The following is a 27337-nucleotide window of genomic DNA, read 5'->3' on the forward strand; positions in this document are numbered from 1 at the left end:
TGTGTGGCTTTGGAAGGAGCACAACTGTGCAGTGAAGAGTTGGGTCAGGAAAAAACAATGGATGAGACCTCTGTCTCATCTGTCCCCCTACCTCTTGCCTGGCAGAGGGGCAACAGAAGCAGCAGCAGGTGCATTTGAAAGGTCTTTGCATTGTCATGACTTCTCGGCCCATACAGTCCGTGACCCGGAGCACGAAGGGCCTCAGTGTCCGGTAAGCATTCCTGGTGTAGTCATCTGTGTCTTCAGCCACAAAGTAAACCATCTGGCCTGTGTTGTTTTTAATATCGTATCTATTATTAGTTTCAAAACCTGTTATCACTAAAAATAAGATGAGAGAGATTTCTTATTTTAGAAGCAGTTAAAATGGGCCTCATGAAGTCCTTCTGTAGTATTTGACAGGGGCCTAAAACAAAACAGCTTTTAAAAAAATTTCTAATGAAAAATATGCAATGATTAGAATGCTAATAATATTCATCTGTCCTAAAAGTATGTAAGTTATTTTGAAAATTTGAAACATTTCTTTTAAGAAGTTCCGTGTAAACTTTTCCACATAGAAGCAAACACTGGAAATGATATTCCTGGAGTATCTAAATTCAGAAAACTTTAATTATAAAACCATTTAAATGAAATTATCCACTGGACCATAAATGAATGAATCAGCTCATGAGATATGCTGAGATGATTAGGGTCATCACTAGTTGTAAATGAGAAAACCAACCAAGAAAAGTTAAAGGCTCCATGTAGTGGTCAAGTGAATGAAATGAATGTGTATATCTTGTACAGTGAGGTTCAGGAAATTTGGGAGAATAGGCATTGTGTTTACCTTGATTTCTTCTTACTTCCATAGCATGGACTTAGAACTCAGCAGATTGAGACTAATTCCAGCTCCTCCACTGATTAGCTGACTAGGGTGCCCTTGGCTAACTCAATTAATCTCTTGGCTTCTTCTTTCCTTGTCCATGAAAAGTGAATATGGAGGAGTTGAGATGGATAAAGGATAGGAAGTTCGACCAAATAAAATGTAAGTCCTTTTGAGTCTTAGGTATGATGTGTAAATAGACAAAATTACACAACTAAGTCCGTCCCATTGTTACTTTCTTGAAGATAGGGCAATAGAAAATAGTTTTTTCTCTTTGAAACACTAAAAATGATCAATATAAATAAGGAACTAGATGTTAGATAATGAAAATTTTCACCTGATTCAAACATTACTAGACACTACAAAATTATACATACTTTCCAGGGGTTCAAAATGTTGAAGAACGTGTATGTTGTCCAACTGTTGAGACAGAACAAAGCAATTAATTAGGAGAGAGAGAAATAACAGAAATAAATTAAAACAGTATTAGAAAAAAATGAATGAGACAGAGGCTAAAACATATCAATGGATGCAAAAACATCTTTTTGAAACTGAATGGAATGAAAAACATATGAAGTGAAATTAGCCTATCAGCACCTGATCAGGTGGTTATTAACAGAGCTTTTCCAAAAAGAACACTCTGCTTCAGTTCCACCAAAAAATATTGAAACATTTGTTTAAAATATTATAAAATTTTCCTGCTCTCGTAACAACATCTAGAATAAGCTGTGTTGACATCAATTGCTCCTAGCATCCATCATGTCACCTATAGACTGGAGGTGTCAGAAAGTTCAGGACAGTTTAACATAGACCAGCCATAGGGAAGCCAGTTTTCTCACTGACTTTGAGAGCGTGAAGTTGGCAGGCTGGATCTTCCACAGGAATGTCCAGTTTTCACAGGTACCTCTGAAAGAGGTTAATACACCAACTTCCATTCACTTGAGCTGCTGCTTCCCTAGTGCAGCTTTAACAGGGGAGGACCCAAAGAACTGGAAGTATGTGATTAGGAATAGGGCAAAGGAGAGGAAACATTTAGGGATTTGATCCCTTGAAAATGGAGGTTGGGCATACCATTACATCAACTTCTTCCTTTAACTTAAGGGTCACTGTAAAGATAAACAGTTTGACTGGCCCATCATCTGTTATACTTGAGAACATTCTAGCAGAAAAGAAAGCCCCTTAAAGACAGACTAATCATATCACTGTAATTTTAGATAACTTAGATAATTCTTGTTGCTGTTCAGTCACTAAGGTGTGTTCGACTCTGCGACCCAGTGGACTGAAGCATGCTAGGCTTCCCTGTCCTTCACTATCTCCCGGAGTTTGCTCAAACTCATGTCCATTGAATCAGTGATGCCATCCAACAATCTCATCCTCCGTCGCCCCCACTTAGATTATCAGATCATTCCTAATCCATGAGTCCAGAAAATAGCCTGAAATGCCATATTTCACCAACTACTTGTTGAATAATTAATGAACACCACATTAATGTAGTAATAAGCAAAATTTAAAATAATGTAAACGGACACAAAAGTCTTGTGGCATGATCAACTACAGGAGGGTACAGAGAGGATACAATCTTTATTTGACTAAAAAAATTTTCTTTATAAAAACTCAATCAGGTTAGAGTCTAAACATGTCTTATAAAATTATCAAAGGTGGCCACTCAGGGTTGCTTTACAATCCCTTTGAAAAACTATAGGGGCTTTCTAATATCTATAACTAAAAAGTAAAAGTATTCACTGCTTGGTAAGAGCTTCCACTGCTGAGCAAAATATGTTAAAGAAGTGATGCCTGTTGATGTGAATGGAGTTTATCGAATAAGATGCTATAGTTTTAAGAAGTACTAACCAAGTGTGGAGTCATTCGCCAATCCAGTGTCTAGAAACAACGTAAACCTGATACCCTGGATGTTAAAGTGTCAGGATAGTCCTGATAGCAAAAAACTAGGATAGGGACTTCCCTGGAGGTCCAGTGGTTAAGACTCCAAGCTTCCACTGCAGAGGGCAAAGGTTCAGTCCCTAGTCAGGAAACTAAGATCCCACATGCCTTCAAGTGGTGCAAAAAAAAAGAGAGTGAGAAAGAAAACTAGATAAAAGAAAATGTCTGGATGCTTGGCTCTATGTCTTCCATGCATATACATAAGGTGTTTCAAGTATTAACATCTGCACAGGTTATCATCCACTGGGTGGGTCCTTGTGCCAGAAATATCAGGCAGATTATAAACTTTATCCCATTAAAAATTCTCCTAACAACCCAGTTGCATAGGTATCATTAGTAGTATTTTATAGATGATGAATATATACCACTGCAGATGGTGACTGCATCTATGAAATTAAAGGACGCTTACTCCTTGGAAAAGTTATGACCAACCTAGATAGCATATTGAAAAGCACAGACATTACTTTGCCAACAAAGGTCTGTCTAGTCAAGGCTATGGTTTTTCCAGTGGCCTTGTATGGATGTGAGAGTTGGACTGTGAAGAAAGCTGAGCGCCGAAGAATTGATGCTTTTGAACTGTGGTGTTGGAGAAGACTCTTGAGAGTCCCTTGGACTGCAAGGAGATCCAACCAGTCCATTCTGAAGGAGATCTGCCCTGGGATTTCTTTGGAGGGAATGATGCTGAAGCTGAAACTCCGGTACTTTGGACACCTGATGTGAAGAGTTGACTCACTGGAAAAGATACCTGATGCTGGGAGGGATTGGGGGCAGGAGGAGAAGGGGACGACCGAGGATGAGATGGCTGGCTGGCATCACGGACTCAATGGATGTGAGTCTGAGTGAACTCCGGGAGTTGGTGATGGACAGGGAGGCCTGGCGTGCTGCGATTCATGGGGTCACAAAGAGTCGGACACAACTGAGCGACTGAACTGAACTGAACTGAACTGAAGGCACCGAGTGATTCACTCACTGCTCTCTGTTCTTTGTAACATTGCTTTTCTTGTTGTTCACCCTTTACTTCTAAACAAATGGCAACCTAATTAACATCTTCATAGACTTTATACTATCCCTATTCCTATTTTTTAAACTGTGTTCAACAGGACATCGTGAATGTCTTAAAATTCAGCATACACCCTTCAGGAAAGTCATATTCGTACCACCAGAAAAATCCCTATCTTTTTTCCCCACTCCCATTCCTGAAATTATCATCACCATTCCTATAGTCACACAAATTAAACATCTGTCATCTCTGACCCATCACCTTTATGTTCTCTATCTAATCTCTTCTTCTTGGATCCCTAGTCATACTTCGTAAGAAAACGATTTGGATTTGTGTGGAGTACCTGGGCTAGGCATTCCAGACCCGGAGGACAGTGTGGTATGGGAGTTGGCATTGGCATCCATTCTACTGGAGCAGAAAGTTGTGGTGCAGGATATTTTCCAGGCTGGTATTGGATGGGGCGGATACTTCCAGTCTGCATGTACAGGGGGAAGGTACTGGGCTGATATGGACCATAGAATCCCATAGGCAAGCCTCCTGGGTAGCCTGCAGGCAGAGGGATAGCTGGTCCAGGAGGCCCTGCATTCAAAAACAAATGGAAGAATTATACATTATGAACGCTACAATATATGGTGGTGTCAGCATGACTTTTTATTTGGAAATGATATGCATCACACAACCTCCACTTAAAAATAAGAAGGTGTTCCATTTTATGAGTATATAGAATGTACCAAAATGCACTAAGGGGATTTATACCGTAACTCATTTAATCCTCTTAAATCTTATGAAGTAATTATTCCCATTTCAGAGGCATAGAAGTAAGGTTGAAATAGCAAGTTAACATGCTAGCCTTTATGCATTAGTTTCCTTTGTAGGAAGATTAATGCAAGGCCTAGCATATAATTAGAACGGTAAAGTTTTTCCTACTATGTTTATTGCTACTATTGTTTAAGGTTGGTGGCTCAGATGGTAAAGAATATGCCTGCAATGAGGGAGACCTGGGATCAATCCCTGGGTTGGGAAGATCCCTTGGAGGAGGGCATGGCAGTCCACTACAGTATTCTTGCCAGGAGAATCCCCAAGGACAGAGGAGCCTGGCAGGTTGCAGTCCATGGGGTTGCAAAGAGTCACACAACTGAGCAACTAAGTACATACACAAATTGTTTAAGGTCAGAAAGATAGTAAGGTCTACTTAACGTCAAAGCAGTTCTTTAAAAGACTACTATCTAACTCCAGAATAGTTTCATCACCCCCTAAAAAATTCTATACCAATTACCAATCATTCCCCACCTTTCTTCCAGGCCCTGGACATTTCATATAAATAAAATCATGTAACACATAGCCTTCGTACCTGGTTGCTCTTTGTGGCATATTTTTAAGGTTCATCAATGTTGTAGCATGTATTAGTACTTCATTAATAAAAATTAGTGAAATAATCATACTCATGTCAGATAAAATATATTTTAAGATGAAAACTATTGCTGCTGCTGCTGCTAAATCACTTCAGTCGTGTCCGACTCTGTGCGATCCCACAGATGGAAGCCAACCAGGCTCCCCCATCCCTGGGATTCTCCAGGCAAGAGTACTGGAGTGGGCTGCCATTTCCTTCTCCAATGCATGAAAGTGAAAAGTGAAAGTGAAGTCGCTCAGCCGTGTCCGACTCTTAGCAACCCCACGGACTGCAGCCTACCAGGCTCCGCTGCCCATGGGATTTTCCAGGCAAGAGTATAATATTTTATAATAACAGACATGGCACTCTGTCAAGAAGACGTAACAATTATATATACCTAAAAACAGAGTTTCAAAATATATCAAGCAAAAACTGACAAATATAAAGTAAAATAGGCAATTCAACAAACAACAGTTAGAGACTGCAATACCCCATTGACAATAATGGGTAGAATACATGAGCAGGAGATCAAAAAGGAAACAGAAGTGTGAAACACTACAAATGAAACTAGACATAACAGAATGTATACAACACTTGACCCAACAATAAACCTTAAAACATTCTTCTCAAATGCACACAGAACCTTCTCAAAGACAGACCTACTGGCTGGGCCATAAGACAAGTCTCAATTAAAAAAAAAAAAAAATCCTTGCCAAAAAAAAAAAAAAAAAAAAAGACATCTGAAATCCAAACAAAATACACTCTATTACAATGGAGTAAAACCAGATATCAATAATAACAGAAAGAAATTTGGGAAATCACAAATATGAGGAAATAAAATAATGCACTCCTAAATTATCAAAGGGATAAAAAAAATCATGAGGGAAATTAGAAAATAATTTGAGATGAATAAAACAAAAACATAATATACCAAAGCTTATGGGATGTAGCTGAAACAGTGCTTAGAGGGCAATTTAAAGCTGTAAACACCTACATTAAAAAAGAAATATCTTAGACTTCCCTGATGGTCCAGTGGTTAAGAACAATGCAGGAGAAATGAGTTTGTTTTCTGCTCTAGGAAGATTCCACATGCCTTGGAGCGACTAAGCTCATGGGCCACAATTATTGAAAGCCTGCATGCCCCAAAGCCTGTACTCTGCGTTAAAAGAAGCCACCATAATGAGATGCCCACACACCACAACAAAGAATAGCTTCCACTAGAGAAAGCCCAAGGGGAGCAACAAAGACCCTTGGAGCCAAAAAGAAAGAAAAGAAAGAAAGATCTAGAACCAGTAACCCAACTTTCCACCTTAGAAATAAACCAAACTCAAAGCCATCAGGAGGAAATGATAAAGACTGAAATAGGAGAGAAAGAAATGAAAAAATAAAAATAGACAAAATCAACAAAGCCAAAAGTAGGTTCTTTTAAAAGATCAACAAATTGAGAAACCTTAAGCCACACTAACCAAGGGAAAAAATAGACTTCAATTATTAAAATCAGGAATGAAAATGGGGCTATTACTAAAACCTTACAGAAACTAAAATATACCATAAGGAAATATGACCTTATATATGCAAAAGCAGAATGCTGCCCATGATTTCTGCACACAGCACAGCCAAGGGGGTGGGCAGACCACCTAAGCTATGCTTCCTGTCCAACCCACTGATTCACCCCTTCCCTCACTTCATTTAAGGAACTAGCTTACCTACTTGGTTCCTGTTACTTGTTCTCACTCCCTCCTGCTGTAGCATGAGCCTCAGTAAGCCCTGTTTGAATCTCTCATCTCGCGTCTTATCAATTTCTATTGATTAAATAGTCCAAGGATCTAGGTCTATAACACTCACATAGTGGATGAAGGGATTAAAGAGGAGGGGCAAGGAACTGAGGCAGAGGAGATATCCTATGATGTAAGTGCTGACACATGAGACCCAGTTAGCACCTTCATGAGTGGGAAAGGTTTTAGACAGAACAGACACAAAATGAGCAGCTGCACAGGGAAATCTCAGTACCACATGGGTAAAGGCCATCTGTGAAGATTTAGCAAACAAAGCAGAAAGGAAGGTGGGGAAGAAGGGATGATGATGAAAGACCTTTACTCTGTGCAAAGGACTTTATGCTGATACCATGCACACTGGAGTGACCAGTTTTACAGTTAGAGCCTTTATGAATAGGAAGGTTGGATGAGGCAGGAGGTGCCTGAAGGAGTCTAGATGGGAAGTAAGGAAATTTAATTATGATGAAAGGAGTAGAAAGTGGAAAAACAATGATCGACATGAAAGAGACATACTGTCTTGGTAACAAATGATATGAGGAAGGGGTCTCAAGTTTCTGACTGCAGGAGTCCAGTGTAGAGAAAGAATATTGTGTTTAGGAACAAGATGCCAAAGATGTATTGAGGATCACTTGAGTCTGAGATCCCAGGTCACTCAGGGCAAGTGGTCTACAGGCAGGTGGAAATATAAGTTTAGGGCAGAGGAGACTGATTTGGGTGGGAGCGGAAGGATTCCTAGGGCTTCCCTGGTGGCTCAGTGGTAAAGAATCCGCCAGCAATGCAGGAGACAGGGGTTCAATCCCTGGGCTGGGAAGATTCCCTAAAAAAGGATATGGCAACCCACTCCAGTATTCTTGGATAGGAAATCCCATGGACAGAGGAGCCTGATGGGCTACAACTTAGCAACTAAACAAAAAAAGGGATTCATAAGTGGTTAAAAGCAAATGAAACCATGGGATATTCCCAAGATTACTAAAGAGAGCGTAAAAGGACAAGTAAATGGAAGAGATGAGAGAGTGGACGGCCGGTGCAGCCAGGGGCTGGACAGGGAATCAGACCAAGGACCTCTGGGAATACCAGTTTCTAAGTGTAGTTTACACAGAGCTCGTGATAGAGACAGACTCAGGAAAGGCTAAAGGAAAATAATGGCAACTAGAAACAATGTCACATTAGAGCTAAATAAGAAAAAAGAGCTAACGTCTTTAGAAAAATGGAGAAAATTCAGTTTGTTGTAAAGAACGTATTGGGTTGGCCAAAAAGTTCATTTAGTTAGGGAATATATTGTTCAATAAAGTTCTTGGTGAAAATGAAAAATATGCCTTTTATTTGTACTTAAAACTGAACAAATTTTTTGGCCAATGAAATACTTTTAATTTCTTTAAGAATTGTGTTCGAGAGTACCCAAACTGGACTCAATATTGGATCTCTCTTTCCTCTTTAGAACTATTATTAAAAAACAACAATGTCATACAAACTATCTCAAAATACTAATTGTTATATCATTTTAATGAGTTGATGATTAATTATTGTGGTATTAACCATGTAATCTTAGGATAAAAGTATCTCATGGAACAAAATCTGAGTATCAATCAACTAGTAAGAAAATTTCAATTTAGATTATGGTGCTATTCTATAGAGACTATATTTCTAAAAAAATATATTAAAATGTACATAATCAAATGATTAATGTTGTAAGAATACATTATTCTGAGATGTTATGAGAAGAACATAATATGTGTGGGAAATGGTATATGTTTTATACTCCCTTTTAAGCTTTAAAACTGCTCTTAAAAGTTCTGATTGTTCTGCAAGAAAGCACAACACAATAAACATGTTTAACTTTGTATAACTTTGTTATGGAGCATTGTCCTACCACTACTAGCGTGAGAAATACTGTTTTATGGAATTTGTATTTTCTTAGTCATTTTGACTATTATCCTTTTTTACTTTATTTTCAGTGGAATAAATATCCAGTAATATAATACAAATAGAATATATAATTGAACCTTAAGAAATTCATTAAAACTAAGTATTTCAAGTACAGTATTTCCAGTTCCTAACTCCATCCTAAAGATCAGCCCTGGGTGTTCATTGGAAGGAATGATGCTGAAGCTGAAACTCCAATACTTTGGCCACCTCATGAGAAGAGTTGACTCATTGGAAAAGACCCTGATGCTGGGAGAGATTAAGGGCAGGAGGAGAAGGGGATGACAGAGGATGAGATGGCTGGATGGCATCACTGACTCGATGGACGTGAGTCTGAGTGAACTCTGGGAGTTGGTGATGGACAGGGAGGCCTGGTGTGCTGTGATTCATGGGGTTGCAAAGAGTTGGACACGACTGAGCGATTGAACTGAACTGAACTGAACTGAACTGAATGCGAATTAAGGGGACACAATTTGCATCAGTATAAGTAAGTATATCGTTCAGCCACTAGATGGTGATCATGGTAAATTTTTGTTGCTGATTCTCATAACTGAAAATTCATTAGTCGTATGTTTTTCATCATAATATTTTTCAACTTACTTACTCGTTTAACTTGAAGGCTGTATCCTGCTCCCTTGCTAATTTTTTGATACAGAAGGGAACAGACAGACACTTTCCCAGATGAACAGAACATGATTTATAGCCAACAATTACTTCTTAGAAATGGTATAGTTTCTGATCTAGTATAACCTAGGTACTTGGATATAGAGTGACTGGAGAATGTAAGATAGATTATGTAGATAATTTGAAAGCCACTGAAGTAAAATATAGAGTAACAGTGAAATTATGACCCAGGGTTGTCAAAAATTTGGATTTAGCAGGCATTAAGCAGTAATGAGGGGTTATACAGGGGCTGTATGCTCAGATTCACATAACACACATATACATGAGGGAAAGAGGAAAAGGAAGCCCTAACTTCAGAAAGCACTGCAGAGACAAAGGCTACCTGAGCTCCATGGATCGTATGTCTGGAGCCAAGAGAACACCCTTGCCAGTATCCTATGGATACCGGGGTTTCTTCTGCTCTTCCACAGCCTAACTCACTTGTTTCTATCTCAAAACATATGCTTAAATATATATTTAAAGAAGCAGCACTACACTTTATCATTTTCTAAATCTTCAAAATGTATTTGAATATAATCCTGATTAAAACTATTTCCTCAGTCAAAAGACTATTTAATTTTTTAAAAGTTACATACTGTCCACATACTTATCAGCATCCATTTTCCTGAGTCTCTGAATACAGTATGAGCTTTCAGACTTAGAAAATTATTTGCAGAAAAACAAGCTCCTTAATTAGAACTTGAAGCCATTTGCCTCCACTGTTGTGCACTTCTCCTGGCGTTTGTCCCAAGAATGCCTCGGACCAGATCATCATGACCATGAGCTTTTGAACACAGTGTTCTTTCCTTTGATTGAGAAATTCCTCATTGTGCCAGTAAAACTTGATTTCCTCAGTGCTTCCCTCCAATCCCCCATAGAGGTAGTTACTGCCTTTGTGCACTTACAACATTCTCTTCATTCTTAAGCAAAAAGAGTGCCATCAATGTTTGTACAATTTTCTTCCTACGTTGCCTATAAATCCTATGAAGACAGGAATATGATTCTAATTAACATCTAGTAAACTACTTGGCCCCCTGTAGGCATTAAATATTTATTATTGAATCATTCAATTAATTAATTAGTTAATTTAAAAAGCAATCTTAACTATAAGGATGGTTTTCTGGAGAGGGGAAAGATTCTTTTCGAATATTTAACCTACCTGGTACAAAACTGGAACTGTACTCAGGAGGGGCACCAGGCCTTGGATCAGGTGACTTTATTTGATTCTCTGTTTCATCTGCAGGTTGCTTAGGAGCTGTGGGGACTATATCTTAGGGGTGAGAAAGGTAGTACATGATTTACAATGGAATGATAATATGATCAGAGAATATTCATTTTTTCTGTTGGTATGCATCAATGAATATGACCAATATTAAATATACTCATTTCTTATAAAAAGCAACTCAGTATGTATATTAGCTATCAACCTATAAATATATTTTTAACTATCACCTCTCTTTGCTGACTTACTTTCCCACCTACATTCTTCCTTTACCTAATTTGCCCCCACGTACAAGCGGACACTTTTTTCATTACCTATATGCCACTCTAAATCCCTTTTAATCCTTTTTTGTCAAAGATAAATAAGAATGTTCATATATATAAATGAATAAATAAATGTATATATATGTATTTAAATTCTTCAAATATTAAACACGAATAAGTAACTTCAAAAGGAAATAGACTCTAACTTTTTAAGGAAAGGAATCACACAATTCACAATTGAAAATACAGCATATTAAAATTTATTCACAAAAACTTACCAGACATTTTGAAGAATTCCAATTAAACCTGAAAACAAAAAAAAAAAACAATTTTTTACCTTATATATTTACAGTTACTATTATTAATCAGTGATACATGTAAGAAGTTCTGTGATTCTTTTAGTCACTAGTTACCTTTCATTCATTCCTTCATTAATTCAACAAATATTTCCCTAGCACCTATCTTCTACGTGGTGTTGAAAATACAGCTGTAAGGCAGATGGGCACTCTGCTAGAAATTATATTCCAGTGGGGTGGAACACATCAACAAATACTTAAGATTAAATGTAGATAGTACAGTTATGAGGAAAACAAAGTTAAAGTAGTGAAAACATGGATGGTCCCCGAGGGTCAGAGAAAGCCTCTCTCAGAAGGTGACCTTTAAGCTAGCTGAACCATGGGGAAAAGTTCCAGAAAGACAAGAAGGTTGAATGAGAAGGCCCTGAGATAACAGTAAGCTTTGTGATACTCAAGGGAGAGAAAGAGTTCAGCTGTGACAGGGACACAGGGAAAGAAGAGAACCAAGGTCAGAGGTGGAGATAGAGGTCTGATCATACCTAAAACTCATGGTAAAATGTTTGGAATCTGTTGTCACTGCAGTGGGGGAAGTCTTTAGGAGACTTTAATCAGTAGAGTGATCAGATCGATTTAAACTTTATCTTAAGGGTGCGGAATGGAAGCAGTGGGGGAGGGATGGCAGCAGTAACCCACTGAAAACTGATGCCGGTTTAGACTGGAGGTGACACCGAGAGGGTCAGATGTGGTCAGATGCATAAAAATACTTGGGAGCAGAACCTACAGGACTTGCTGACGGACTCAGTACAGAGAGGAGTCAAGGATGAGTCTCACTTTTTAACCCAGGGTATCTCAGTTGATGCTGATGCCAGTAACTGAACTAGAGAGGAAGATGGTGGGAAAATATTGGGGACTGGAGAAGGTAGGACTCAAAAGTTTAAATCAAAACATGTTATGTTTAAATGAGGCTAAAAGAAGACATGTTAAACATTTAAATCAAAAATATGTGTAGGTGAACACTATGAGAATAATTCAGAGAAGTAAAAATGTTGAGATGATATTTGAAACAAGAGGTGGGTTAGGAGAGAGATTCCGTTAATTCAGTCAAGGGGAAAAGATTATTATTAGAGAAAGGAATTTTAATATTTCAGGTTTCTTGGTTCTGTGTGATGACAAATAGAGAAGATCATCAAAAGCTACAATATACTGAATGCTTATCAAGTGTCAGGAAAAGGCAGAGGACTTTTCATGTATTATCTCAAAATTGCACTGCAAAGGAAACTATAAACAAAATGAAGGGACAACCCACAGAATGGGAGAAAATATTTGCAAACAATGCAACCAGTAAGACGTTAATCTTCAAAATTTACAAATAGCTTGTGCAGCTCAGTATTGAAAAAACAAACAACCCAATCAAAACTTGGGCAGAAGATGTAAACAGACATTTCTCCAAAGAAGACATACAAATGGCCAAAAGGCACATGAAAAGATGCTCAACATCGCTAATTATTCAGTTCAGTTCAGTCACTAAGTCATGTCCGACTCTCTGAGACCCCATGAATCGCAGCCTCCACTCACGTCCATCGAGTCAGTGATGCCATCCAGCCATCTCATCCTGGGTCGTCCCCTTCTCCTCCTGCCCCCAATCCCTCCCAGCATCAGAGTCTTTTCCAGTGAGTCAACTCTTCGCATGAGGTGGCCAAAGTACTGGAGTTTCAGCTTTAGCATCATTCCTTCCAAAGAAAACCCAGGGCTGATCTCCTTCAGAATGGACTGGTTGGATCTCCTTGCAGTCCAAGGGACTCTCAAGAGTCTTCTCCAACACCACAGCGAAATGCAAATCAAAACTACAATAAGGTCTCTCTTCACACCAGTCAGAAAGGCCATCATCAAAAAATCTACAAACAATAAATGCTGAAGAGGATGTGTAGAAAAGGGAGCCCTCCAGTGCTGTTGGTGGAAATGTAAATTGGTGCAGCCACTATAGAGAACAGTCTGGAGGCACCTTAAAAAACTAAAAATAGGGCTACTATATGATCCAGCAATCCCACTCCTAAGTATATAGCTGGAGAAAAACATGCTTCAAAAGGATACATGCACCCCAGTGTTAACTGAGGCACTGTTTACAATAGTCAAGACATGGAAGAAGCCTAAATGTCCATCAGCAGAGGAATGGATAAAGAAGATGTGGTGTGTATATACACACAATGGGTATTATTCAGTCATTAAAAAGAATGAAATAATGCCCTTTGCAGCAACATAGATGGATCTGGAGATTATACTAAATGAAGTAAGTCAGGCAGAGAAAGACAAATATCATATCACTTTTATGTGAACTCTAAAAATATAACAACCATGTACAAAACAGAAACAGAGTCACAGACTTAGACAACAAACTTACGGTAACCAGAGGGGAAAGGTTGGGGGAGGAATAGACAGGCCATTTGGAATTGACATGTACATACTGCTATATTTATAATAGCTAATCAACAAAGACCTACTGTTGGGTAGGCACAGAGAACTGTTTTTTTCTGTAGTATCATAAATGAGAAAAGAATTTGAAAAAGAATAGATACAGGTACATGTGTAACTAAATCACTCTGCTCTACATCTGAAACTAACACAACATTGTTAATCAACTATACTCCAATATAAAAGAAAACTTGAAAACAAAAAATAAATAAAAGTGTAATAGTGGAAGAAACAAACAAAAAGTATTTAATACATAAATGGAAAACGTTGCTAAACTTAAGTACTTCTAAGTACTTTCCATGTTCTTTCCAATGAATCATCTTGCTTATCAGAGTACAGAATGTGGTCATTTGTGTAGTTCAAGTAGAGTAGAAAGTTACCGATACAGAGTAGATATGTCAAAGAAGCACTGGAACACTATATGAGTGAGTAGTCAATAAGGATACTGAGTTGACCCAGTGAATGTCACCACTGCATAAGCCACTATGTAGATTCTAGGCTCTTGCCAAGCCTGGGCCACCAGTCTTGGCCCAGTTCCTCTCCTTCTCTGGAGCTGGAGTTTATTGTGTATTAAAAGTAAAAGTGAAAGTGTTAGTGTCTTGACAACCTCATGGACTGTAGTCAGCCAGGCTCTTCTGTCCATGGAATTCTCTAGGCAAGGCTACTAGAGTGGCCAGCCATTCCCTTCTCCAGAGGATCTTCCCAACCCAGGGACTGAACCTGTGTCTCCTGCATCTAGGTGGATCCTTTACTGTCTGAGCCACTCGGGAAGCCATGAAATTAAAGATGCTTGCTCCTTGAAAGAAAAGCTACGACAAACCTAGACACAGTACTAAAAAGCAGAGACATCACTTTGCCGACAAAGGTCCATCTAGTCAAAGCTATTATTTTTCTAGTAGTCACATACGAGAGTTGAACCATGTGAGAGTTGAACCATAAAGAAGGCTGAGTGCCGAAGAATTGATGCTTTTGACATATGGCACTGGAGAAGAGTCTTGAGAGTCCTTTGGAGTGTAAGGAAAGATAAAACCAGTCAATCCTAAGGGAAATCAACCCTGAATATTCACTGGAAGGGCTGAAGCTGAAGTTTCAATACTTTGGACATCCGATGAGAAGAGCCAACTCATTGGAAAAGACCCTGATGCTGGGAAAGATTGTGGGCAGGAGGAGAAAGGGGCAATAGAGGATGAGACGGTTGGATGTTATCACCGACTCAATGGACGTGAATCTGAGCAAACTCCAGGATATAGTGAAGGACAGGGAAGCCTGGCATGCTGCAGTCCACAGGGTCACAAAGAGTTGGACATGAGCTAGTGACTGAACAACAACAAAAGTAAAAACTGTTTCTGGGTACACACTGCAAATACAGACCCAACCGCAGGCCAATCAAGAGTTTCAGGAATTGGTCCTATTCCTTTAATGATGGTAATATCTGGTGTTTAGGAAAATGCCCATACCTTTCTAGAACCTTAAATTCTGGACATTCCTAGGATAGCACCCTCAAGTGACTGCACATGTACACACAGGTATACGTGAGAATGTTCTTGACACTGTGTATCAAAAGAAACTAAAAACATTTCCAATTTCCATCAATTGTACACTGGATAAATCTGGTATTTTCATAAAGTATAACAGTATACTGTAGAGACAACAAAGTACAATTATACTCATCATGTGTGCATGCATACTCAGACACTAAGTCATGTCCAACTAGTTTCAACCCCTTTAACCACCAGGCTCCTCTGTCCGTGAGATTTTCCAGGCAAAAACACTGGAGTGGATTGCCATTTCCTCCTCCAGGGGATTTTCCTGACCCAGGGATCTAACCTGCATCTCCTGCATTGACAGGTGGATTCTTTACAACTGAGCCAACTGGGAAGCCTATCATACCCATCAATAGATGTATCTCAAAACTACAACACACAAAAAACAAAATAAGTCATCGGAGAACACATATTAATCCATTTAAGAATATTCAAAAGCAGAAAAATGAAACAAAAACTTTTTTTCTGATACATGTATGGGAGAAAACTTAAAAAGAGTTAGGGAATTATTAACACAAAATTCAGGAAAATGGTTACATATGGAGGAGAAGTGATGTGGGACAAGTGTTCAGCTTTGATCCTCAAGGGATCAAATGTTCTAGTTCTATCAGGGTGGTATGAACAGGGGTGATGTGTTATAACTAGTTTTTAAAGGGTATATGTATGTTTAAATTTGCATATTTGTATGTATGACATTGTTCACAATAAAAAATACTTCTTTATTATTGTGATGAACCATGTGACAGGTATATGTTGAGTGTAAGTTTCTAACTAAACAGATGTTGTGCCTTTCTATATTAAGCCTAGGGATTGCTGTCAAAGATATGTGACAGAAAGTAATTAGAACAGGTTATTGAGTGCCTTAGTGAAAAGGGGCTAAATTATCTGGTTATCCATCTAGCTGCCTATTCATCCATTCATCCATCCATCATCCATCCGTCTACAGTGGCAAACAGTACATAGCATAGTACAAAATGACAAATGTTAACAACTGCTGAAGCTAAGTGAAGATAGAAATTTGAATAATTTTATTACAAAAAGAACTTAAAGGATGGAAATTTCCTGATGGTCCAGTGGTTAGGACTCCATGTGTTTACGGCCAAGCATGTGGCCATGGAAGGAAGATCCTGTAAGCTGAGTGGTGCAGCCAAAATAAATAAAATAAAAACATCTTTGTATATATTAAAAAAAAAAAAACTTGAAGGAAAAAAAAATGCATTTCTGGACTCCAAAAGTGAGGTAGAACCTCTGAGGTCTGGGCCTGGAAATCTGTACTTTTAACACAAGGCAGGTGAAACCCTTGACCAGGCATGTTTGAGTTGTTACAGTGTAAAGAAAAATAACAGTTCTCAACCATACCAGGCAGAAATTAGCATTCAAATGTGATTTGAATGATTGAAAAACAGCTTGAAAAAATATAAAATTTTTTGAAAAAAATTTTAAATCTATAAAAATTTTTTTTAAAGTAATGGATATCAATGAATTTAAAGTAAAGTATACCTACACATTGCCTCAGAAGCTGCAGGTACTCATGGAATTTACCTCCTCCCTCCTTTGAGCCACTGGTTTCTTTTTTCACCACTATAAATTCTCTCCCCTTTCGTGTAAACTTCATAATATGGTTTTTATCAAGAATGTTATATAAGGCAGGATAATGTCCAACTGGTACAATCAGGAATGTTGCTAACTTCTCTCAGAATTCACTGAATTGTTTCAGATTTCTCACTCAGCAAGGCAAAAAAGTGCCGTAAGTTGAAGGCTGACTTTTGGCTTTCTATCAAATAGAAATCAGAAGACTGAGCTGTGTCTCCATAATAGGCTTAGCATTACACGGTCCACAGATCTCTTAATTGTAGAGCCTTGGCATTTTCAAGGCTGAGGTTACTTAGAAGGAAATTGAAGCCAAGTGAAATGTAATTAAGAGGAAAAAGAGACACGGACATGGTAGAATGAGGTTGGGAAAGCTGGTTTGCGGCTGTGTGAGGCAGCCCTGATATCCTAAACGGCATCTCACAGCAAAGAGCACTTTCCTGAATACTGCTTGCTGTAACAAACACTGCAGCTGTTTTATATGCTCACTCTGCAATTTCACCTTTGTAAACAGTGACATACTAGCAAAGTTCAATAAAACCACAAGCCCTAGAGCCATACCAGGGATATTTGAAACTTCAATCACACAACTGAAAAATGACCAGCCGCTCTTCACAGTTGAGTATGTACCAGAATGGCTTCCCAGGTGGCACAGGGATAAAGAATCCACCTGCCAATGCAAGATACACCAGTTTGATCCCTGGGGCGGGAAGATCCCCTGGAAGAGGAAATGGGAACCCATTCCAGTATTTTTGACTGGAGAATCTCAGGGAGAGAGGAGCCTGGCGGGCTACTATTTCTGGAGTCGCAGAGTAGGACATGACTGAGCAACTAAACAACAATTTACTAGAATCTGTCATAGTCTCTTGGCAAGAGAGACTCTGGGCACATGAGAATCTTGCAGTTCTTTAGGCACAAGGCTTGGAAACCTGCATATGAACTCTAAAACCTTGGGCTCTGCCTGCCTCCAGTGCCTTCTGCTGTGAGAAGAAAGAAAAGAAAGCAAGAGGTCCCTGTCTATACAATTTCTGAGTAGTCTGAAATTTCTGTCTATTCAGTTTCTGAGAAGCGGCAGGAAATATAGCCAGTTCTTGCAAAGTCCTAGTCCATCTATCACAGTCCCCTTGTTGTTGTTTAGTCACTAAGTCATGTCTGACTCTTTGTGATCTCATGGACTGTAACTTGCTAGGCTCCTCTGTCCATGGGATTTCCCAGGCAAGAATACTGGAGTGGGTTGTCATTTCCTTCTCCAAGGGATCTTCCCTACCCAGGTATCGAACATGCATCTCCTGCATAGGCAGGTGGGTTCTTTACTGCTAAGCCACCTAGGAAGCCATCACAGTCCCCTATTTGGGTTTAATATATAACCTTTAGGGGGTGATATCCTTTGCACACAAGATAGGATACTCGGAGGAGGGTACTATAAGCCTGGGTAGCTGGTAAACTGTATGCCAGCACATTTCACACAGTATGGATAGTGGTTCAGACAGATCAATCCCAGACAGACAGACAGCTCTGTGACCTTCAGTGACCTTTCTGTTTCTCAGTCCTCCTGTGTGTCATGGACATGATGACAGTTGGATCCACCATACAAACTGTTGTGAAGACTAATCAAGGTTACATTCGGATAGCACTTAACACAGTGCCTGGCGCAGAGCAAATCATGGACAAGTATGCACTTCACTAGGTAAAATTAACTAACTGGTAAAGAGACCAAGAATATATGTCTGTATTAAAATGTAGTTTAAAAAAATGCTGTCTCTCATTCAGTCATTTATCATGTATTACCCAGCATCTATGTGTAAGACTTTATGCTGGGTTTTAGGCTGACACCAAAAATTCCCATCTCCTACCATCAGAGATTAGAGTTTTGAGATAGGTTGGAAACTGGAACCCTCATCTCCTGAGCAACAGAATACAAACAAACTATAAGGGACTGAAAATAACTACAAGCCTGCAGAGTGGGGCAGTTATGAACAATAAGATCCAAAAGACCACAAACCAAGTACCATTTCTGAAGTGCCTAAAGCAAAAGAAGAGTACTGTGCATGGTCTCTGCACACAGCACCATGGAGGGGTGGGCACACCACCTAAGCTGTGCCTCCTCTCCACTCACTGATCTGTCCCTGCCCTCAGCCCATTTAAGAAACCAGCCTGCCCCCTCCTTGGGCAGCAAGGCCACCTGTGTCTTGTTCTCGCCCCGATGTGCTGCAGCATGAACCCCAATAAACCTTGCCTGAATTTCTTGTCTGGTCTATTATCAATCTGTACTGATTCAACAGTCCAAGAGGTTAACTGGGCCAGTAGCCATTTTACCGGATATGATTTCATGAGCTTTGCTTGTAAGGAGTTTCAAATTGGAAAGAACTAGGAGAAAGAAAGTGGAAACACTGCTGGAGAGTTTTGTATTTGTCACTAAAATAATGACAAATGAGTAAAGCACAGTTTTAAGTGTCTGCTGGATTTGCTTCTAGTTTAGGACAGTGACATTATGTTATATTATTAAGATAAATGGATTTACTTAGTAATAGACTTTTAAAAGAGCAGAAAATTAAAACTATATTAAAGATGTCACGTCTTTGTCACTTATTTCAGAAATACAGTGGATATTTGTTTAAATGTTAGGTACCAATGACTGTACCTTAATTTGTTCAAACTATTCCATTTTTATTGTTTATGCTTTTTTGGTATTATGATCAGTGCTATAAAATTTCTATTTACATAAATATTTGTACATTATCTCTGGCCATTCCCTAACAGTAAAACAATGTAAGAAGGATTCATGTTCTATAGGTGAATGTTTTTTTACAGTTTAGGGAATATTTTCTTATTTTCTTTCTAACAAGTATTCTTCAGTTTAAACCTAAATCATATCTAAGTGACCATCTCAATGTTAAATACTATCTTCCTTTAAACTTTGCCCATACACTGCAGAAAATTTTCTTTTGTATTACCATCCCAGTGAATAGAATTCTTAATTCCTTAAATATTAAAAATAGTAATATGCTCCTTTGAAAGAGAGTTTAACTGATAAGATGGCTTAATCGATTTTAAAGAATCACTAATGAAAAAGTAGAGTTGGACTGTGAAGAAAGCTGAGCACCAAAGAATTGATGCTTTTGAACTGTAGTGTTAGAGAAGACTCTTGAGAGTCCCTTGGACTGCAAGGAGATCCAACCAGTCCATTCTAAAGGAGATCAGTCCTGGGTGTTCTTTGGAGGGACTGATGCTGAAGCTGAAGCTCCAATACTTTGGCCACCTCATGCAAAGAGTTGACTCATTGGAAAAGACTCTGATGCTGTGAGGGGTTGGGGGCAGGAGGAGAAGGGGACGACAGAGGATGAGATGGCTGGATGGCATCACCAACTGGATGGACATGAGTCTGAGTGAACTCTGGGAGTTGGTGATGGACAGGGAGGCCTGGCGTGCTGCAATCCATGGGGCTGCAAAGAGTCAGACACGACTGAGCGACTGAACTGAATGCAAAAGTATTACAAAATAGTAGGTACTCAGGAACTTTTACTTATATTCAAAAGAACTGCTGATGCTTCCTTTTATAAGTGACCCTTTAAATATTTATTGCTCCTGAGCCACTGAGGAAGACCCCACATCATATTAAACTTCTATTAATTTATTCAAACAAAGCAAAATAAAAACAAGTGTAAGTTTGATGGCTGCCTAGCGAAATAGCCCCATATTGGAGGTTTAAAAGCAACAGATGCATTGTCTCTGATTTAGCTTGCCTGTGAATTCTGGATTCAATATTGTAATAGCTGGGTAACTACTTGTTTGAAAGAAAGAAAATCTAAACACACATGTTTAGGGGTAGCCTCCTTGAAATCACTGTTGAAAACAAATTAGTTCAAATCATACTTGACAGAGGCATCCAGAAATATGGCCTCTGATCCACCCCAAATCAGATACATTTAGGGTTTAACTAGATTCTTGCTGTAAATTCAATAGATGTATTATGTGTTCTTCTGCTCTTTTTTTTTTATATTTCTTAACTTTATATTGATAGGCGAAAAGGACTGGAGACCCAAAAACTGATCATTATTTTTGTAGCCAATATATCAAATCAGATCATCCATTATCACTGATCTCTATCTTTAACTTATATTCAAAAAAATACTTTAAAAACATCTTCATAGGAAGTTTACAAATAAATATTATTTTCATAGAAAGCTTTACAGAAGAGATACTAAAATAGAGGTGAAAACTTGTGGCACAGAGAACTTATTAAAAAGGCTCTTCTCCAGGCTTCCCTGGGGGCTCAGTGGTAAAGAATCACTTGCCGATCCAGGAGACACGATTTCAATTCCGGGTCCAGAAGATCCAACATGCCACAGAGCAACTAAGCTCAAGTGATACAACTTCTGAGCCTGTGCTCTAGAGCCCAGGAGGCAAAACTACAGAGCCCACACGCTGCAGCTACTGAGGCCAGAGAGCCCTAGAGCGCATGGGCCCGTGCTCTGCAACAGAAGTCACAACAGTGAGAAGCCCATGGACCATAGCGAGAGTAGTCCCACTCCCCGAAACTAAAGAAGAGCCATGAAGCAACGGAGACCCAGCACAGCCAAAAATAAATAAATAAACTTCTTTTTTTTTCTTTTAAAGGGGTATTCTCCAAGGCCTTTCACTTTCTTTCTTTGTGTCTTCCCTGGTGCCTCAGTCTGTAAAGAGTCTACCTGCAGCTTCAGTGATCTGGGTTCAATCTCTGGGTTGGGAAGATCCCCCGGAGAAGAAAATGGCAACCTGCGACAGTATTCTGCCTGGAGAGTTCCATGAACAGAGGAGTCTCGTAGGCTACAGTCCATGGGGTCATAAAGAGTGGGACGCAGTTAAGTGCCTAACACTTTCACTTTTCTCCAACACTGTACAGTTAGTAAGAAGTTCAGGCAGAATCAGACTGGCAATCCAGTTCCCGAGACTAGACCATGTTACTATTTTGCCCAAGCCTTTCTTTTACCCAGTGCAGCTGCCTGCTTTTCCTCCACACCAAAACTCTTCAATATTTATTTTTGAGGTGGGACAGAGCTGAAAGTAGAACCATACAGCTGACTCTGAACAATGAGGACTCAAGGTGCTGACCCTCAGCAGTCCAAAATCTACCTATAACTCTATAGTTTGTCCTTTTGTCCCTGGTTCATTTTTGTCCTTGGATTCAATTAACTTCCAATCACGCAGTACTAGAGTTCTTATTTAGTGAAAAAACTCTGCGTGTAAATGGATCCTCGCTGTTCAAACCTGTGTTTTTTAAGGGTCAACTGTATGTACTATTCAATGAGCTTTTTGTTTCTGTAAGGCACAGCATTCTGGTGACAGACAATAAAATCATAAAGCAGAAACAACTAATTCAGATATGCTTACTCTTCTGAATATAAAATTCATTTTAATTGGGTGGGTCTGGCTTTTGAAATGTTTTTACAGTAATGGTGATACATTTATATTAATCTCTTTTGGCTCAGCGAAAGTTTTGTGGATTATAGAGACTAATTCATATGTAATGTTACCATGGATAATAAAAATGTTTGCTGTAAATTTTAAACTGAGTCAGTTTATGTATTTTAGTAAATGGAATGAGGTAGGTGAAGAATTCATTTTACAAAAAAATTCCGCATCAAGATTTCTTGCGATGTAAATAGAGCTCAGGAAGAAGATGAGCTTCCCATGTGGTACAGGGATAAAGAATCCACTTGCCAAGCTGGAGATGCAGGTTCCATTCCTGGGTTGGGAAGATTCCGTGGAGAAAGGAATGGCTACCTGCTCCAGTATTCTGCCTGGGAAATCCTATGGATAGAGGAGCCTGGTCGGTTACAGTCCACGGTGTCACAAGGAGTCGGACACGACTGAGCAGAGACAGATCCTGGACCATGAAGGATTACAGGATATATGCACTTTACACACCAGTTTCTCTGGGGAAAAAAAAGGAGGTTGCATATTCTAAAATTTCCTTTCTTTAAAATCTTTTTGATTGTTAGTTGACTCACATGGAGATAGCTCCCCTAAATTTTTACATTTTTGTCACTTCTGTATTGTCTATAGTATTATATTTTTGTGCTCATCATATAAATTACAAATGTAATTCTCTTGACTACATACTATTTCTACCACCTCATATGTAGTGATAACTATGTTCAATTATTTATATATACTAAATATGTATTTTACATAGCAAACACATGACATATAAACTGTTTACCTGTTATACACATATTTATATATGTAAATATGTACCCAGGGAAGCCTAGGTAAACAAGTCGTATTTCTAAATTCTCAAGCAAATAACTGTTTTTACACTTCAATTTAAACATATCTTATATGTGTGCTTAAGTTGCTCAGTCATGTCTGACTTGTTGTGACCCCATGGACTGTAATTTGCCGGGCTCCTTTGTCCATGGGGATTCTCCAGGCAAGATTACTGGGGTGGGTAGCCATTCCATTTTCCAGGGGATCTTCCCAACCCAGAGATTGAACCCAGGTCTCCTGCATTGCAGGTGGAGTCTTTACCGACTGAGCCAGCAGGGAAGCAAAAATATCTTGAATGAGGCCAAACAGAAAATCACACTTTTAAGTGAAAATTTTTAATATTTTTTAGAGAATATTTAAAGCATTTTTTAAGAAGTAGTATGCTATTGAGAGCTAATTAATCCCCCAAATGAACTAATATACATAAAATAGTGTCATTGGGTCTCAATTTTAGATAACAACTACTAATTATCTATGAGATTTTAGGAACTTTGCATACATTGCTTGAGATGGATTGTAATTTTCATTACATAGGTAAAGAAACAGAAGCCCTTGAGTTTAAATAATCAGTTAAGGTCACAGTTCTATAAACTGGGCAAAGGGTTGTTCAAAACCATCATCAAAGGCCAGGTTAGTATTCTAAATGGACTGAAAATTACTTTCTGCAACTCACTGATCTCTCTAGCTCCCCCCACTACTATTACTGTGCCCTTCCTCTAAAATGAAAACAGGCTCCTCTACTGAGCTCCCTTTCAACTTCCCTTTTGTAAGGTTTTTGAAATATGTGTATAATTAGGAGAGAAATGATCCATGAACCCAGAGGAAGAAAATTCTTCAGACGTCACATATTCCAGTTCTGGGTTAGATTCAGTAAACATACACCACCAAATGCACTTAATTTAGACAGAATGATTGGGCATTCAAAGTCCTTAAAATTAAACAGTAGCAAGAGCCTGGGAGAAGAAGAGCATAACAGGAAACGCTCTGCAACCAGAATCAGTTTCCTAATTTTTCTCTGGTATTCCTGATGTAATACTATTTCAACATAGCCTGACACACAGTAGCAGCTGCCAAGTGGACAGAGTCCAAGGAAGTCCTGCCATCCTGGCTAGAGCAGAAGGAAAGAGGAATCCCTACAGCTCAGTAAGAGTTACAGAATTCCCCAATATTTTCTCATTTTCTCTATTCCCTCATGTTGAGGGTGAAAATACATTTTTTAAGTAAAATAATTAAATATCATTTCTACTGTAAATATTTAATTATTCAAGTACAGAAACATATATTTATGTACCTATTATAAACAACTAAGAAAATGATGCCCTGAAACAGGGACATGATCAAATGTGCAAATGTTTTACTTCTTTTTCACTGGGAAAACTTCTTCCAACACCTTTATAAGTACATAAACTTCCAACATTAAAATAACTCAAAAACAACTGAGAAATTACATTTGAAATGAAAATTAACACCTTCTGCAGACAAACCTAAACAGGATATTTTGGGTAGATTTTTAAATTGGATCAAGTTGTTAAAGATATTTTTAAATAAATAAATATTTTTAGATTATGACATTAAGTCAAGTTTTTTAAAAATTTTTGTTACAATACTATTCAAGGGTACTTAGCAGAAACTTTCAAAAGGATTAAGAGGATATGCAATGTTTCTACAAAGATTTTCCAAATATTAACTCATCATTTGATGTTACTACTTTCAAAATGAATGTAGATATATCTTTGTCTTAAACACTCCACTCTTATCAAGAATATTTAAGAAAGTCAAATTCGCTACATATATTACCCAAATAATATAACAGTTTGTTCTCATGAGTATAAAATTACAAAATATTCATCATGTCAAAATTGAAGAAAAACTATGCAAATATTTCACAGAACTTGTGACATACAGAACATACCTAGACAAGAACGAAGGTACACCTGTACAAAAGTTGGAACAAATGGATTTCCAAAGTTTCTTCTTGCACAAAAGTCCTGCACCTCATCAATCAAATATGATGATTTTCAAAAAGGATGTGGATAATTATATAAACAAAATGTGGAACTATTTGAAATATGACTTAGGATGAGCTGATGCTGCTGGTTTACTCTGACAATCACTAATTTTAGAAGACTTTTTAACAAAGTTTATGAGGTTTGAAACCATTTTCCAAATGGTTTTGACATATTCTCTACTGCCCCCTCTCCGGCTGACACACACCCCCTCACATTCAGATCTATGTGTGTCTATCCTTCACTCAAAAACAGCCCACTTCTAAAAGAATCATTATCTTCATAAATTCAATTAAACCTTCGGTTTACCAATACAATACCTATTTTTCCCCCCTCAAATCTCATTTGTAAACCCAAGTAAATTTCCTCTAAAGGTAAAGAGAAATGCAAAATATTGTTGTAGGATTTTAAGTGATACATTCTCATTCTCACAAAAGTAGTACAGAATGAAACAGTAGTAACTGTAAACTACACAAATATCCAGCACAATACTTAAGAAGACACATTATAGTGAAACATTATAAAGTCACATTTCTTTAAAAAATATGGTCAGAAATAATTTGCAAAATAATCAAAATGCTTATAATAATCTGCATATAATTATAACATGGATAGTTTTGTCTTAAAAAAAGTATTTAAGCTCCAGAGACATGCTAAAATACAAATCATATTTCCTTTAAATTTTTTTTCTATAAGAAATGTATAACAGAATTTATAATCTGAAATGAAAAAAAATAAACAGAACTGACAATCTACTCTCTTAAAGTGATTTTAACTAAAAAGAACTCAGTTCACCAAAGATGAAAAGTTTACACACACTTTCAAGCACAATACTCTATAGATTTGAAACCAAAGTCTTAGCTCCTGTGGTGTACTGAGATGATTAGTTTTATGTGTTTCTTGATTACAAGGGGACTGGATAGTTGAGTGGATTCAGTATGAATAAACTCTGGTGATTGTGAAGAATTCAGTCATTCCTATTCCACACTTGGGCAACTTAATAGGTTGCTGTTACATGCACTGGAATGAAGAAACAATCTTACTCAAAATTATATAAAAAAAATAAAATAAAAATAAATTTAAACTAAAAAATAAAAATAAAATAAAATAAAGATTTTCTAGAAACTTAAAAAAAAAAAAGCAATTACACACACACACACACACAAAAAAGCAATTACAGAGGCCTGCACTAACAAGATAAACTTAGGTCTGTTATTTTGGAATAAAATACACAATTTAAGTGCCCAGAGATACATGGAATCTGGAAAATGGAATAAATGTTTAATTATATATTTGCATGAAATCAGTCATACAATAGTAAACAGTTATTTATTTTCATTATGAAAATGTTGGCAAAATCTAATCAATGTATATTAAACTTTTATACTTTATACATTTTTCTTATTTTAGTCTCATCATGGTTCCTTCCAAAAAAAAAGTCTATGACAGGATATTTCCTTCATTTTAGGAAGAAGTTGGTTATGTGGCTTTATTTTCAAACAAAAGAATTTGATTAAATGGGAGCAAACTGATAGTGACAGTTGATACATAACTTTTACCAAACATATTAGTTTAACTTTTTAAAAGAGAATATTAAGCTTCTTTTTTAATTTTCAGAGGAGGCATGTTTCTGTTACTTGGAGTATAAGAAATAGCAGAAGAGTAACATAATCATGATGTTTTAGGAAACATGACCATGCCAATCATGATATCTGAAAGATTACCAGAAAATATATTATTGTATCATTTTTTGGTTAGTCTTCTAGTGACAAACTGTAACAAAACAGGATGTCATAGGACCTACAATAAAAATCATACTAAGAAATCTTACATGTACAAAAATAGCCATTTAAATATATTATCAGCAAAAATACATATACTTATATCACAAAAAGGATCCCTCCTACCTCTACCTCATTTCTTATTTCATGTCTTCCAAGAGGTTTTCTAAGCAAACACAAATATGTGTGTGTGTGTGTGTGTGTGTGTGTTCTTTAGATGCTCAATTGTGTCCAACTCTGTGATTCCATGGACTGTAGCAAAGGTCCATCTAGTCAGAGCTGTGGTTTTTCCAGTGGTCATGTATGGATGTGAGAGTTGGACTGTGAACAAAGCTGAGCACCAAAGAACTGGTGCTTTTGAACTGT

At 37.9% G+C, this 27337-nt stretch overlaps 1 protein-coding gene across 1 annotated transcript in view; it reads right to left on the bottom strand.

The window, feature by feature from the left end:
- Nucleotides 1–27337, bottom strand: part of LOC120858311 (phospholipid scramblase 4-like) — a 40688-nt gene that overhangs the window by 8358 nt on the left and 4993 nt on the right. Inside the window, exons 2-6 of the mRNA XM_040234322.1 lie at nucleotides 11315–11342; nucleotides 10711–10821; nucleotides 4144–4379; nucleotides 1237–1279; nucleotides 92–318 (exon numbers count right to left, since the gene is read on the bottom strand). Coding sequence (XP_040090256.1) covers nucleotides 92–318; nucleotides 1237–1279; nucleotides 4144–4379; nucleotides 10711–10821; nucleotides 11315–11321 — 624 coding nt within the window. The 5' untranslated portion in view covers nucleotides 11322–11342. The remainder of the gene's footprint in view (nucleotides 1–91; nucleotides 319–1236; nucleotides 1280–4143; nucleotides 4380–10710; nucleotides 10822–11314; nucleotides 11343–27337) is intronic.

This window comes from Oryx dammah, unplaced genomic scaffold (assembly GCF_014754425.2).
Source record: "Oryx dammah isolate SB20612 unplaced genomic scaffold, SCBI_Odam_1.1 HiC_scaffold_2, whole genome shotgun sequence".
NCBI classification, from domain to species: Eukaryota; Metazoa; Chordata; class Mammalia; order Artiodactyla; family Bovidae; genus Oryx; species Oryx dammah.